Source organism: Lycium ferocissimum, chromosome 11 (assembly GCF_029784015.1).
Source record: "Lycium ferocissimum isolate CSIRO_LF1 chromosome 11, AGI_CSIRO_Lferr_CH_V1, whole genome shotgun sequence".
In the NCBI taxonomy this organism is placed as follows: domain Eukaryota; kingdom Viridiplantae; phylum Streptophyta; class Magnoliopsida; order Solanales; family Solanaceae; genus Lycium; species Lycium ferocissimum.
Genome location: NC_081352.1, coordinates 21,619,144 through 21,635,632, shown reverse-complemented (window position 1 = coordinate 21,635,632; position 16,489 = coordinate 21,619,144). Strand labels below are relative to the sequence as shown.

The window sequence follows — 16,489 nt, the reverse complement described above, 5'->3', positions numbered from 1 at the left end:
ATATCATAAGCCTCCATCCTTAGCACATCTCAGGGTGTTTGGCAGTCTGTGCTATGCCGCAAATGTGAAGAAGCAAGACAAGTTCAGTCCTAGAGCAATTCCAGCTGTGCATCTAGGTTACTTTTCCTCTCAAAAAGGCTACATATTGTATGATTTACATTCTAAGATATTCTTTGTTAGTAGGGACACTATGTTCAGAGAAGACATCGTTCTTTTCAAAACTATGCAACCTGGTTCCTCTCCTTTATTTCTAGTCCTGGAGTTAGGTGATTCAGATGATGTTGTTCTGGCTGTTCCCACTCCTACGGACGAGTGTCAATTATCTCCTCCTGCGTGATGCGGTCCCGAAGTTGCGGAACCGGTGCTCTTGAGGAACCGGCGTTTCACCTCCATAGCTACTCCTCCATCGTGATCTGGAGATCCTCTAGAACCTCAAGAGACCTCAATCCGGATGGATGACTACATTGTAAAGTCCAAGTCCACATCATGCTCCTATCCTGTTTCCTCCTATGTGAGGTATGATCATTTATCTCCTGCATGCAGAGCTTCCTTAGCTGCTTTCTCAGCTATATATGAACCTCATACTTACTCATAAGCCTGCAAAGATCCCCTTTGGATTGATGCCATGAAGGCTGAGATTTCAACCCTTGAGGACAATCACACATGGTTACATTGTTGACCTTCCTCAAGGTAAAATCCCTATAGGTTGCAGATGGGTGTTTAGTGTCAAATATAAATCTAATAGGGAGGTTGAGGGATATAAGGCCAGGCTAGTGGCTAAAGGTTTTAGTCAATGATAAGAAGTCTAGATCATGAAGACCTTAACAAATTTGCTGAAAAATGGTTACTGTTAGGTCAGTGGTGGCCTTAGCTGCTAGTTCTAGATGGTATGTGTTTCAAATGGATGTACATAATGCTTTTTCGCAAGGAGATCTGGTGGAAGAAGTTTATATGCATGTTCCTGATGGCTTTGTAAGCCAGGGGGAGTGTAAGAAGGTGTGTAAGTTGCATAAGTCCCTATATGGACTCAAACAAGCTCCTAGACAACGGAGCTTGAAATTAACAGAAGCTCTAGTTGATATGGGCTTTAAGCAGTCTCATTTTGATTATTCTTTATTCACTCAGAAGTATAGAAAAGATCTCATAGTCATTCTTATCTATGTGGATGATCTTTTGATCACTGGAAGCAGTCTAAAGTTGATTAAGCAAGTAAGGCATGAGTTACAAAACAGATTTAAAATGAAGGACTTGGGAGAAATGAAATATTTCTTGGGAATTGAGTTCTCAAGATCAGAGAAAGGAATTCTTATGTGCAAAGAAAACATCGGCTGGGCCGGTTACGAAATGAGGTTAGCGAGCAATGCAGTATATCACCTATACAGAGTTCAATCAAAAACTTACCTCTATAGAGTATGATGAGTTTATAAAGAAATGATGAGTTTATAAAGAACAATAGAGAATCAATAGATAAGGAGGCTGAAGATAAAGTCAAAGATGAAGAGCTTGAAGACAAAAGCAGCTATCAGAGATTGGTTGGAAGACTTCTATACTTGACTATGACTAGGCCTGATATTGCATTTATGGTACATGTTCTAAGTCAACATATGCATGCTCCTAAACAGTCACATTGGGAAGCTGGTCTGAGAGTAGTTAAGTACATCAAAGGAACACCAGGTCTAAGCTTGTTCATGCCTACTATTAAAAGCAATCAGTTAGTCGCATATTGTGATTCAGATTGGGCAGCATGTGTAGAAACTAGAAAGTCAGTTACAGGATACATTGTCATGTTTGGAGGTACCTTAGTGTCCTGGAAATCTAAGAAGCAAGGAACTGTATCTAGAAGCTGCGAAGCTCCTCAAAGTGAATTCGGAGAAATATGTTGCGAGAGATTACTTGGTTAATAGGACTTTTCAAAGAATTAGGAGTAACCATTGTGGAACCAACATGGTTATACTGTAACAGCAAAGCTGCAATACAAATTGCAGCACATCCAATCTTTCATGAAAGGACCAAACATTTTGACATTGATTGTCATTTTGTTAGGGAGAAAATTCAGGAAGGCAAGATACAAACACGACATATTGGAACAAATGACCAGCCAACTGATCTGCTCACCAAAGGATTGTGCAAACCACAACATGATTATCTATTGAGCAAGCTGGGAATGAAGAGTGTATTTCATACCTCAGCTTGAGAGGGAGTGCTGAAGTGAGCTGTCAAATGAGTTGTTAGTGAGCTCACACCAAGTTAGTGGTTAAGTTAACTGATTGTAATTAGTAGTCAAAAGTTAGTTAGTTAGAAGTCTGTTTACATAGTCGGTTAACTTAAATATAAATAGTAGTTTTTAGTTTCAATTTATTTTTTAGATTGTACAAATATTCTCTCTCTATGAATATTGAAAGAGTTTCATTTCTCTCTACCTTGTTCTTCATTCTCTCAATATCATTCTTCCATTTCTTCTTGTTTACGCTGTCTAAGACTCCATTAATGAGCTTCATCGGTTCTCAAATAGGAGTAACAATTATATAAATAAGTTAACCACTTAAAACATGTCACTTCCTTTAATTATATGGATTAGCCTCAATAAGCCGAAAAACCTCAGGTTTGTTCCAAGTGAGGCTGATGTGTATAATTAAATGAGATGACATCTTTTATGTGGTTAACTTAACTACCTATAGACGCTTGAGGACGCGTTTGAAAGTTTTTTCAAAATTTAAATCAAAAAGTGTCTAATATGAAAACTTTATCATGCGTTCGGATGCTCAATTAGAATAAATTGTAGTTCAACTGTCAAAATAAAATTACTGATAACTTTAAGAGATTGTCGATGTATTAAGCCTTTAAGCTATATTCATAGAGAGCAATTGTCGAATTTATGTAATAATGCAAGATGAAAATAATGGATGTAGTATGTTTATAATGGTTCCAAAAGGCGGGATAAATTAGTCCCGAAATTATAATCCCGGGATAATTTTGACTACCTATCAAACGACCCCTAATTACAATGGATACAGAAAAGTTTTACCCTGCGTGAGGCACAACTATTACTAGTTGTATGAGGGGATTATTTAATTGGTATTAAATGTGGGACCCACCCAGCAGCTCCTCATTCTTCCATTCCACTGCCATCTATTGTACTTCCTTGTTGCTTTTATCTTCTTCTTCCCTCGTTGTTCTCTCTCTCTCTCTCTTTTTTTTTTTTTTTTTTTTAAAACTCATTTTCTGTTTTTCAATAACTTTGAAACTAATTTTATGATATATATAGATCATAATTGTTTAAGATATTATTCAGTTTCAATGTCCAATTTTTAAATTCTTTCATGATTTGGTTAGAACCCGATTCAAATAAAAAAATAGAATCAAATTGATTAAATAAGTGATATTTTTTCCAATTTGATTTGGACGATTTTTACTTTTTGAAAACGAGAATATTTGTTTTGGTTAATTTTATTTTAAAAAAAAAACAGAATAAAAATTGAACTAAACCGTCAAATTATTATATATATAATTTTTTTATAATTATTTATATGTAATATATTTCAGTAAATTTTATAAATAATTTTAAGTATTTTATATAAATTTTCATCAAAAATTTATTTTTACTATTAATTTTATCTCTAATAGACTAATAGATTTTAGGGCTTAAGCCCTTCCTAAAAGAAAAAATATAAATCAAAATTAATTTATGAAAAAAATAATAATGAGATTTTCACTTAGATTTTTTTTAATATTTCTTAAAACATTATTCACCTAACTAAATGCTCACAGATTTCAAGATATTCTTCATAATTTAAGGAAATTATAGCTACCATAATAAAAGGACAGTAAATGATTATTGTTAGCAAATAATGAAAAATATTTTCTAGGTGTAGGAAAAAGAATGAAACTAAATAATATCATTAGATTTTAAAAAATTAAAAAGACCGGCCCAAACCAACAACAACCAAACCCGATAAATGTGTATATATTTGCTTTCTTTGGGTTTTAATAATTAAAAATCGACTAAGTTGATTTGATTTTAATTTTAACCAAAAACCGACCCAAAGCGAACAATGTACAATCCTACTCAAAACTTATACATTGATCACAAAAAAATCTACCCAAAATTCACTACAAGAACAAAGAAAAAAGGCTGAAAACTAATTAGATTGACTAACTAAAACCCTCAAAAACCATTCTTCAAAAATAAACCTTTGAAGTACGAAAATGTTCTAAATTATGTTGCAAAAATGATCCATGAACAGTTTTTGTAGAATTTTTAGAAAGCAATCAATAAAATGGAGAAATAAGATATTTTGGAAGAGGAGTGAAAAAAGAAATTAATAGAATAAGGAAAAAGATAGAGGGGAGGTTAAGTTTGGGAGAGAAGAGAGGAAATGGTCTTTGATTGCTAGAAAAGTGGGACTTACATCAGCCATTTGTCAATAAAACAATGCCTCACACAAGTATGACTTAGCATCCTCACACATAGTAAAAATTTTCGGACAGGAGGGAGTAATAAGTTGGCTTGAAAGCTTTATTGGTTGTTGTCCTGCTTTTCTTTGACTTGATTTTAAATAAGAAAAAGAGGGTGACTTGAAGTGACTTTGGAAAAGCAAAAAGATTGATGAAGAGAATATAACTAATGACTTTGGCTTGATTTATTCACTTTTGAATATTCAATGTAAAGTGAAATTAGTAAAAAGAAACAAAAGAGTGGTGGGACAAAGCTGTAAAGGGAAGAGACCTAAAAATATAGCACAAAATATGATTCATATTGGAGCATAAAGTTGAGCGTGTGATGGAATGTGTGGGGACTAACGCATATAAATCAACTTTATTTTGTATTATCAAATACATCTATGCTGACTTACATAATGAAAAATGGGCTCCTTGAGTCATCCCTTCCTGCATTTTTAGACCAGTGCACCAAACTAAGACCATTTTGGAGGCAAACATTCTCTACATTAAGATAGGCTTAATCTATCGATAAACCTCTTAAATTTGCGAGCAAATTTCATTTATTTCATTCAGACATTCGAACTACACCTTGTTTTAATTGAGTACATGAACACATGACAAAATATTCCCATTAGATAATTGTGGTTCAAATTTTGATAACTTTTACGCGTGTTTTCAAATAATTGTTAATTACATGCATTAGCTGCCTCAATAAGCCTTAAAATCTCAGGTTTGTTCCAATTGAGGCTAATGTGTATAATTAAATGAGATAACATATTTTATTTAGTTAACTTAACTACCTATAGACGCTTGAGGACGCGCATGAAAGTGTTTCCAAAATTTAAATCAAAAAGTGTCTAATAGGAATTGTTGAATTTGCATAATAATGCAAGATGAAAATAATGGATATAGTATGTTTACAATGGTTTCAATCGTCTTCGGTATATTACGGAGTGACAAATATATGGGTGAAATCATTGAATTTCAATTAACTTCTGAACTTATAATTCCAGAATTGATTAGGTTCATTAGCAAAAACTTATTCGAATCCGTTTCAGTTTAAATTTTGGATCCAAATAATAAGCAAAAGCAACATAAAGAGAAGCTAACCAAAATGGAGGATTTTGGGGTTAGAAAGAAAGTGCAACTTTGCATTTTTGCATTTTGTATTTGCTCTTATTAATTTATCACTTTTCTAGGAAATTAAGGGGGATCCACGAAGGAAGATGCTTAATAAGCTTTTTAGCATCTCATATTTACAGAAAGCCTGAAAAAGTTTTTGAGTTGGGGAAAATTAAACATTTATGAGTCAAAAGCTTCAAAAAAATATAATGTATCCCCTTTATCATATGCTCTTCTTTGACAGTTTACTAACCACCTACCAGCATAACAAGTATATAAACCTATCCCTGCATTAGTTTTTTTTTTTCTTTTTCTTTTGGTTTCTCCTTCCCGTTTTCTATGATTTCATTTGCTTTTTAATATGCTCCAAGAGGAATAATTCTCTTTTAAACTTGAAAACAATCAAATTTAAGCTTCTCAAATTACCTCTAATGAGGAGTTTTTAGAGTCACATAAATATTATACATGTTCAAGATCACAAGTTTCAATTTTTTTTGTTTACCTTAAATTATATACTCAATAAAATAGGATAGGATCACATAAAATACAACCAAAGAAATACTTATTTTCCTTGTATCTTTTATAGCTTAAGTGGTAGTTTTGGCCTTTGGTGTTTTTTTTTTTGGGGGGGGGGGGGGGGGGGGGGGGTGCGTGGGGTGGGGTGGGTGGAGGAGTTATCATAGGTCATAATGAACGATCATGCACTTGTGTTTATCCACTATCTAGTAAGACTAATATAAGAATCCTATAAACTTGACATTGTTATACTTTTCATCAAGAGGTTCGTGTCAAGACCATTCATATTTCAATCTGATTTACTCCCTCTCTCCGTCCCAATTTATGTGGCACTTTTTGCTTTTCGAAAGTCAATTTGATTAAACTTTGAAGCTAAATTAGATTAGATTAACTAGATATTTTAACATTAAAATTTATATATTTGAAAACTACATGAAAAGTACTATAAATTGCAACTTTTCTCATATCAATTTAATGAAAAAATATATCTTAAAATGATGGTCACAGTTCATATAGTTTGAATTTCGGGAAGCGAAAAGTGCCACATTGGGACAAGATGGAGTAACTCACACGTATAGTCCAATTTCAAGGATTGATTTGAACTAGACCAAGTCTAAAACAACAACACACAATAACATACCCAGTGTTATCCCATAAATGGGGTCTGGAGAGGGTAAAGTGTATACAGACCTGCAGACCTTAACGGCCCCGGCCTCGTGGAGGTAGACTAAGTCTGGATGATGATATTGTCGTACATAATTCAAGTAAACCAAAAAGTTTACCTTATGAATATCCAGAATAATTCCTTATCTTTTGAACTAGTTTTGGGTTCAGACCCAATATTCATTTTGTACATATAAAATTCAGAATCATTCCTGTTAGTATAGTGCATAATGTTGAACCCCCATACGATGTTATTCACGTTCCAAACGCTCTGTCTTAGGTATCCAATGGTTTGTTAGAGTCTCATATTTGTCAATTGTATGGGTTATTTGGCCCGCATGCACGTTACGTTTGGTTTATCCTCACTCTAGATGTCCTCATCGGTGTGCTTAGGAATTGTTAGGAATCCAACATTTGTTTATATGAGTTATTATCTGCTTCTATGGACTTTCACAATCTTTACTCCTTGAGCAAAATTTATTAGTTGATTAAGCCCAGGATCAATTTTCTCAACATAAATTAATGTTGTTCATGAGAGAATATTTGGTTACGTGACACTGCTGCATTTTTGCACTTCGTCCATCTGGACCCAAAGAAAACAATCTGTTCCTTCTTACAGATTAAACAAAGGGCCTATAAGTCCAAAATGCATGATATCAGAGAATTAAAATTGGGCCACTTAGGTTCGAAAGGCATACGCTTCTGTTTTACTTGGGCTTACAATGGCAGGTTACACAAGCTAAATTTCCGTGAATCCAAGATTTTGAACCATGCAGGTGATATATTGATAATTCTAGTAGTTATGAGCTTGATAAATGCCCATTTGGCCTGAAGTACAAAATTCATTTTTTTTTCCATTTATCTAAATTAATTTTTCGTTGATATTTTGTTAAATAGACGAACAATTTGTTGTATCTAGTCATATCTTAGTGTGGTAACCTCTACTAGAGTTTGAAATCAATTGCACAAGACATAGAATTTCTGGTTAATCCTCAAAGTGAATGAAGAAAATAATAAAAAACTACTGATGCTCCAGATAAAATGAGAAAATTCCATGGCGAAAGTGGGGCTCACCAATCAGGACTGGAATGAGGGGGCAACCTAGTTTGTCATCTGTTCACCTGTGCATTGACATAGATCAATGTACACTACCAAAACAAAAAAACTAGTTTTAGCGACACAATTAATTTTGTCAATAGATAACGACGGATTACCTACGGAATTACAGTATTGTAGCCAAAAAACAAAAAACAAAAAGAAATGATATCTAAACTAACGACGGAATAGCGATGGATTTTTAAATCAGTCGCTATATTTTGATGCAAAAATTATGCGCCTTCATTTTAGCTACAAATATTACGACAAATTGTGGGCTGTAAAATTTATTATAGATTAGCGACGGATTATGTCTGTCATTAGGTAATATGTATCTCCATGTTTTAATATCAGTTTCTATAGACATTTTCGTCGTTACCTTTAAAAATGGTAAAATTTCATGTTAGTTATAGCGACGGAACCAATCCGTCGGTAAATAAAATTTTATTTTATTTTTTATCAACAAAATAACACAAAATAGACTTTAAACCACTAAGACCTCAAAACCACTAGAACTTTCTCTTCAAACCCACTAACATCAATATGCTCTTGCTCTTCCTAGGAAAATTCTTCGGCGTTGTGCTCTCTGGTTATCCTCTCCGACTATTGCCTGTGGCTTCACTTAAGGTTCGCTCATTTCATCTTTACTTTCTTTTCTGTAGACATATATCCGGTCTTAATCTTCATATATGTTAAAGGGTAGAAACGTATAGATCCGGCCTATCTTACCTATTCAGTAGATAAATAATTATTTCCATAGCATTAGAAGAGTTTCAAGGAAACTTATTTTCTTATGAATCCATAGAATTATAAGTTCCCATTGTTAGTACAAGTTCATAATTTTTGGTTTCTTAAATATAGTTCAGTTTCTGTAGAATTTTTTATTTTTCAGGCTAAATATCGGTTTCATTGATAATGAAGATTAGGGTTGTTATTTTACCAGGGATTTGAGGATTTAGGGATTTGGGGTTTCTGAAGGATTTTGATTTTTAACAGAGGTTTTTGAAGCATTTTTACATTCATTCTTGCCGGATTCAGGAAAGAGTTGTACTTCATCAAATTCTTCAAAAATCTCTGTGAAGGTTTGTTCTCATTGTTTGTTCTTAAATAGTACTATTTGTTCACTGTTTGTTCACAATTGGAGAAGTTTAAAAGTCCTAAAATGAGCCAAGAACTTTAAGTTTGAGGCATGTTTAAACTTCATTTACTAAATACATGAATTAGTTAAAATTGTTGTGATACTTTTGAGTCTTGAAATGTTGTAAACATGATCCTCTTGTGACAAGGCTAAGTAATTCCAATTGGTAAATGTGACATTTGTTGATTAAGTAAAGTATTTCAAAGCACTTCTCGGTTCTGCACTTTTTGCCTAAAGTTGGCCGGTTTAACCTCTCTAAAATGAACATAACTAAGTCTATAGCCATTCAGGGAAAATGTGATTTGTGATGTCTTTTACCTCACCAAATGCTTAAATTAGTGAAACTTTTGTACTCTATCATCTTGAGAAATTCTGTAAAAAGCGGATTTGCCTTGTTTTCCTTAACTGATTTCTTGAGTTTCGTCTTTCTTTAACAACAAGAATAGTAAGAGAAAACCCCGTACAATAGGTTGTTTAATTACCCTTGACTTTGGCTCATAAAGTTTGGGGCTATCCTCTGTGTCATGCTTTGTTTGATTACCCTTGCTGAAATTATTTGTGGTTGATGGGCCATTTTTGTGAAGTTGTCCGGTTGTGTAGGATTATAGTATCTGTACATGCTTGTTTTGGAGTTGGTAATCTTTCTTCTCTTTACTACTTTTTTTTCCTTTGCTGATTAAGCAAGTTTATTAACTTACCTCCTTAAATTTCATGTTCAGTATGTTCCGATTTGCCTTATTGGAGTTCTAACATGATACAACATAATCTTGATGTCAAGCATATTGAGAAGAATGTCTTTTATAATGTATTTTACATTGTTCTTAATGTTGTTGGCGAAACCAAAGACAATCCGAAAGCACATCTAGATATTGAAAAATACTGCGATCGACCGCAGTTAGCAAGGAATCCTGATGGAAGCTATCCCAAAGCTGCATATACAATAGAAAAGAATGAAAAATTGTCTTGTTCGATTGGTTGGAAGGTGTGAAGTTTCCAGATGGGCATTTTTCGAACATGAGTCGATGCCTGGACACGGACAAATTTAAGTTATTTGGCATGAAAAGTCATGATTGTCATGTGTTCATGCAGCGACTATTGCCAATTTCCTTTCGTGAGCTACTTCCTAGTAATGTGTGGCACACACTTATAGAGCTGAGTTTATTTTTTAAAGATTTTGGTTCGACTGTTCTTCAAGTGGTGGACTTGGATAGAATAGAGTTACACATCCCACAGATCTTGGAAAAGTGTCTCAGAAGAGATAAAAGATTTTTATCTGGGAGAATTCGAGGTATAATAACTGAAACATTTTTCATTAATTACCCTTAATGTTCAGAACGAGAAATCAATTTTTGTGCAGTATACCTGTGTAGCATTTAGATTACTGTAAAGTAACTATAGATTTTAGAGCAGAGAAAGGAGAAAGAGTTACATATGTCCTGTTACATTTTGTCAATTTACATTTAGTTATTATAGAGCTTGTTAATAATTAGAGACAAATATAAAGAAAAGTAACTGTTTAAAGAAACAATATCTTCTGCCTCTTTTCTCCTATTGGTGAAGGGATAGAATTCAAATAAATAACTTAACTCTTAAAGATTTAAGTTCAATAGAGCATCAGGCGTGAAAGCAACTTAAAAGCAGGACATCTACTACCTCTGTTGTTTCAAATGTTCTTGTGTTGTTGATAAGCCTCATTTTACCTGCAGTTCTTTTGCTTTCCCGTTTATTGGGTGACTGATGGTTCTTGTATTATAACTCATGTATTATAATTTTTGTCTGTTGAAATGATAAGTTATTGTTATACTCTACTTTATAAAATTATTTCAGAAGGCATTCTGTTGGGATTCTTCGATTGATAGTGAACTGTGGAAGCAATGGTGTAGAAAGTCAGCGAGAAGGTACAGTGATTTCATTAGCACAATAAAAGGTGAAGGATTTCGATCAGATTATGTTCCGAAAGAAACATGAGAAAGTTGGATGAAATTTTGGGAAGATCCTAAGGTTGTTGAAAAATCGAAAATAGCTTCAAAGAATTGTCGTGGCGGTGAGAGTGCAGTTGCTACTGGGACTCACACGGGCAATTCTGTTACCATTGGAGAGCATCGCAAGAGACTTGTAAGCTGATTATGTGGTTTTGGCCTTTGCCTAACTAAATTGCAACATGAAGGTGAATGCCTCATCAGTTGCAGGCTGTTTATGTTTGCAAGTCCTTTGGGACTTTCTCACGCTTGTCACAGTGAATAAGAAATAATCTCTCTAGTCTCCAGAAACTAGCCTCAATGTTTGATATATGTTGCCTATTTGTTGTGTTTTAGGGAAGACATATATTGCCTATTTGCTGTTTCCGGAAATTTACACTGCTTCATCAGTTGCTGGTTGAAAATGTTGAAAATTAATGTTATAATTGTCAATTTTTTACATATCTTTAATCTGTACCAGCAAATAAATCAGAATCTGAGTTGCTCCGTATTAGCACTTTGCAGTGAGTGAGCTTTATTTTTCTCTTGAGCTCCAAGACACTCAATAGTAAAATGGCTTTGTTGGAAAAACGACTGCTATGTTAGCTGCAAAATGTTTGTTGTGACTTTAGTCGCTGTTTTTATTGGTTTTGGAAGCTACTAAACTAGGTGAATTTTTTTCTTGTATTGGCTATTAAAAACGGTCGTGATCCAACACCAAGTGAGGTACATTTACACGATCATGGTGGAAAATCTTTTGTTGAGTGGGAGTGTTGGTTGAAAGTGAAGCTCATTGAAACTAGCACTTAGCAGAGTTGGCATTGTGCTACCTATAGCAAACTGTTTCTTCAGGATTATTTTTACATCTTCACTGAGTGATATCAACTCTTTTTATGGGGTAATAGAGGAAAGCATAATTGTATATTTTTTGTGTGTGTTAAGATGAAACATAATTTATTGTTTTTTCTAGGAGCAGATTATTTATATTATAGATAAGTTAATTGATATATATTTTGAGAATACTGTTGGTATTTCACTTAGGTATCTTCGCTGTAATAGTTTGATAATTGTTTTGTTTAATTCATGGTGAACGTTTAGAAAGCGCTAATCTGGCTATGCTGTTGATGTTAATATGGGAGTTCTTGAAGGAAGGATTATTTTGAGAAAAACAAATTTATAATGGATTCACTCTTTACTACAATATAGAGTACCATTATACATTTTCATCTGCAATATTTTGTCACATTAATCTACTAGGTTGTAGACTCCTAACCGTAACTAATTTAAGACACATCATTTATTAACTAACTTTACCTTCACTCTTATTTCCATATTTCAAGATGACTAGTTAAGCCTTTTTTTTTTTTTTTATATATATATATATATATATATATTTTTATGGAGTAATTAAGCTTTTGTTTGTTCTCTGAACTTATCAAAGGTATTAAAAAAAAAAAAAAAAAAAAAAAAAAGGAAGCAGCTTTGTTTTCTTCCTTCAGTGAGACAAATATATCTTGAATTCTATTGAAGTTTTCAGGGCATTATTTTGCTATCTTTAATGGTTCTTATACATGTAATTACTATTAGTGAAATGAACTTCACTAATTATCACTCTCTTTTAGTGGAAAAAATATCAAGAAATACTACAAAACGAGACACAGACTCAATCTGAAGTTGATCACTGTCAAGCCTATTACGAAGCTGTAGGAGGGGTAAAGAAAATAAGAATATATGGTCTTGGATCTCAAGCACAATTATATTATGGGCCGAATCTTCTTCCGCCATCTGGATTTAATGCTACATCCTCAGTACCACCTCCGAATGCTCAACCAGCAGCGACGAAAAATTTGAAAGAGTTAGTGATGCGATTAATCCTTGCATTGACTGATAGCATGATTCCTACATCCATTGATCGCATGCTTCCTATAATTGTTGAGAGGGTACGTGGATTGATTCCTTCAGTCTCTTCTCAGACAAACACTCTTAACGACCATCCATCATCTATGGCACCTATAGTTCCAGCTCTAGCTACTGCCAACATTGATCAGGTTCATTCATCGATTTCTGATGATGACCGTTGCTCTCCAGTCTCTCATTAGTTAGTTTTTTTGTTTGGATTTTATTGTTGTTGCATATGATTTTGGATTTTTTGTTTTGGATATTATCGTTGTGGATGCTTTGAACTTGATTTGCTCTACTATGTATTTTGGACCTTGTAAAATATTAGTTTCTATGAATTAAGTTATTATATGAGTATCTAATACATGCATGGACAGGTGTATTTAAAATATTATATAAAACCAAAAAAAAAAAAAAGATTTGCGACGGATTTCCGAAGCTATAACTAATACAAAATCAAATGTTGCGACAAATTATTTTCGTCGCCAAAAGGAATGCAAAAATGTGTATTAAAAGAATTGGTTGCGGAATTAGCGACGGAAACTATTGGTCTCCAATTAGATGAAACGACGAAATAACTCATAGACTTAGCGACGGAAATTACTAACATCGGAAGGGATTTCATTTGTCGCTCATATTGGTCACGGATGAGATCCGTCGCCAAGCCATCATTAATCTTGCAATGGATTCATTTTTTTTGTCGGCAATGGTTAGCTACGAGGATTTTACAGACAGACTCAGTTCCGTCATTATTCCGTCGCTATATTAGTTTAGCAACGGATATATGTTGTTTACCGATGGATTTAGTTCGTCACTAAACTCGACTTTTTTTTTTTTTGTAGTGGTAGGTCCCCCACAAAGAGAACGTCAGTACACCACAGTGATACTCAATGAATCTCTATATCTCCTCAACAAAGAACGAGAATTTACATAAAACATGAATGTAATATCATTCAATTAAAAAAAAAAAACTCATCATACAAAACAATAACATAGAGAAGCAACAATTATTGAATCTTTCTTAGTTAGCTACATACGCTCGTTCTTCTTTCTTTCTTTCTTTAGCTTTTAAGAATTCTAGTGGACTGTAACTTTTCTTGTGTCCAATTGTGACGATTCAGTAACTCTTTATATGGTCACTCGTAACTCTTTTACGATTACATTCTAGATGTGTTCACTATGACATGTTAGTATTGTATGATTACTCATAATCCTTTATACGGTTATCATTTTCGGAATTTGAATTACTATTTTTTTTTGGGTAAATAAATGATTTTATTTAAACCAAAGTGCAAATTACAAAATCAAACAGGCCTGACCTCCTGTTTCTCAGTAGATACAAAGGACCATGACTCAACCTACTTAAGGAGACTAGCTATGACCATTACATTTCTAGACAGTACTACTACACCAACTAATCACATACAAATAACCTGCTACTGCTAGACTATGCTACTACATATGCAGTACAAAAACAGAGAAAATAGCAAAATTAGCAGTGAAAGTAGCATCTCTCAGCAGCTTCAAGGGACAGTATTGTGCTGGGATAGCCAGTCTTGCCATTTCTTCAAATTCTTGCCCCAGATGTGGATAAAGACAACAATTTCCGTGCATATCTTGTCAGCCATGTAGTGACCGTTCTGGAATCTGATCTGGTTTCTTTCTCTCCACACAGTAGCTACAAATATGACAAAGGTGCAGTTTATAATGGCTCCCAACCCAGATTACCTTTTTGCCTAGTTTGCTACCCATTTTGTCTCTTCATGCCAGTTGCCAATAGGTCTTTGAACCCCAATCCAAGTAAGAAGCCTTTGCCATAGTGTTTTAATAATGCAGCAGTCAAAAAGCAAGTGTTGGAGTGCTTTATCAGCACCATCACAAAATACACATGCTGGGGGCACTTGTATACCAATCTTGAGCAGCCTATCTACTGTAGCCAACCTCCCTCACAGGGCTAACCAAACTATGAAGCTGTGTCTAGGATGAACATTGGGATGCATAATTATACTCTTCCAGGGCATCTTGGGAAGGGATGGGATCATAGACACATACTTCTTTTTTATAGAGAAATTTGAATTATTTTTCATGCTTCAACATTATGTTTAAATAATAATTGGTGTCCGAAATCATTTACCATCAAAGGATTTAAAATCAAATCTTTACATGCTTCAAACAAGTTCAAAGAATTATTAAATCTTAATTGAACTCATCATTAATTAAGCACATGAGAACATAGCTTTACAAATTCAATGTGCTTTTTCCTTCATGAACTAATAACGTACATGGTATCAATTCAACCGGAGCATTCCTAGCGGGATTACCTGTCTAATTCATCCAATATCTCAATCAATTTGTGGTTTCAAATCACATTCTATATACTCATTTATACATAATAGACAAAGATTGAGGAGCGAGATTACCTCTTGAAGACAACAAATCTTGAAAATCTCTATTGGTGGATGCTCTTGAGCATTCCCGAAAATGTAAGGATTTTTCAAGAATTATATTGTTAGGGCTAGAATTAAAGAGTTATAATCATACCAAACTATCATTTAAACTCCCCTTGATGATTGGAAAGGATTTGTAGGTGAAATAGTGGCCCCCAAGTCGTGTCCTAGCCTTGGGGTTTCGTTTTGGAAACAAAATTCTTTTATCTTAAGGTATTTATAGACCCCTCCCAAATCTCCCACGCTATGGCGCTGAACTTGCTTTCCCTGACAAGTTTTCCAGGTCAATCTCACGCTATGGCGCGGGCCAGTCATGATACATGTATTTTGTGGTCTTGTAATTCAGTTGCCAATATTGTGATTCTAGAGAATTTCCTACTCAGTTAGTTAGTTAGTCAACAGACTAGTTAGTTAGTCCGTAATTGCGCCTTGTTAGTTACGGTATCAAGAAAAATAGTTAGGCGGTTAGCGCTTATTGAAATTGGATCAATTTGTGATCTATATAGCATTGTATTCAATTCATTCTACAATCATCTATGAAAATATATCGTTTCTCTTATCCTACTTCTTCTTCTTCCTAAAATCACCTAAATTCCCCATTTTCTTAACTGTTAAGCTCGAGTTTCCTCTGTTGAAACTCCTCTACAGTTACTTGAATTCTCGATTAGTTTCTTAATCCTGCAATTCAGTTATCAGTGGTATCAGAGCCATTGAATCCTCGGCATCAATGGCAAAAGGCACTAAGGCAAATGGAGAACAAACTAGTGGATATTCTCCTTCTGAAATGGGAGAACTGAGAGAGATGATGCAAAAGATGTTAGCAGAATTGGGAACCTTGGCAGGTGATGTATCCAATTTAAAGAAACTGAATCAAACAGTACTCGAATTGAAGAATCAACTCACAAATACAGATGAACATAGGCGAGATAAAATTCCAATGGAACACGAACAAGAAGATCCAATTAGGGTGGACCACTCAGAAGAAAGAAGGGCCAGAACTGAAGAAAGGATCCAAAGAGGAAGGAGCCCTGCTAGCCATACTTCTCACAATTCGAACTTCTCTAGATAGTCAAGAATGGATTTCTTAAGGTTCTTGGGGAAGATTTAAGTTCTTGGTTGTTCAAAATCGAACAATTCTTTGAAATGGAAAATGTTCCGGCCATGAGAAAGTTAATGTAGCGTTTTACAATTGGAGGGTGAAGCCATACAAT

General features: G+C 34.2%; 1 protein-coding gene across 4 annotated transcripts; it reads left to right on the top strand.

The window, feature by feature from the left end:
- Positions 1-8,330: 8,330 nt before the first annotated feature.
- Positions 8,331-13,201, top strand: LOC132035970 (uncharacterized). Of its 4 annotated transcripts, none has more exons than XM_059426156.1 (4): positions 8,331-8,463; positions 8,845-8,918; positions 10,802-11,089; positions 12,555-13,201. In XM_059426156.1, the coding sequence occupies exons 3-4, from the start codon at positions 10,952-10,954 to the stop codon at positions 13,029-13,031; spliced, it is 615 nt and encodes a 204-aa protein (XP_059282139.1). In that variant the 5' UTR covers positions 8,331-8,463; positions 8,845-8,918; positions 10,802-10,951; the 3' UTR covers positions 13,032-13,201. The 4 variants fall into 4 exon arrangements, with proteins under 4 accessions (XP_059282139.1, XP_059282141.1, XP_059282140.1 ...); XM_059426157.1 differs by having other exon boundaries at positions 8,349-8,463; positions 8,875-8,918; XM_059426158.1 differs by lacking the exon at positions 8,845-8,918 and having other exon boundaries at positions 8,333-8,463.
- Positions 13,202-16,489: the final 3,288 nt, after the last annotated feature.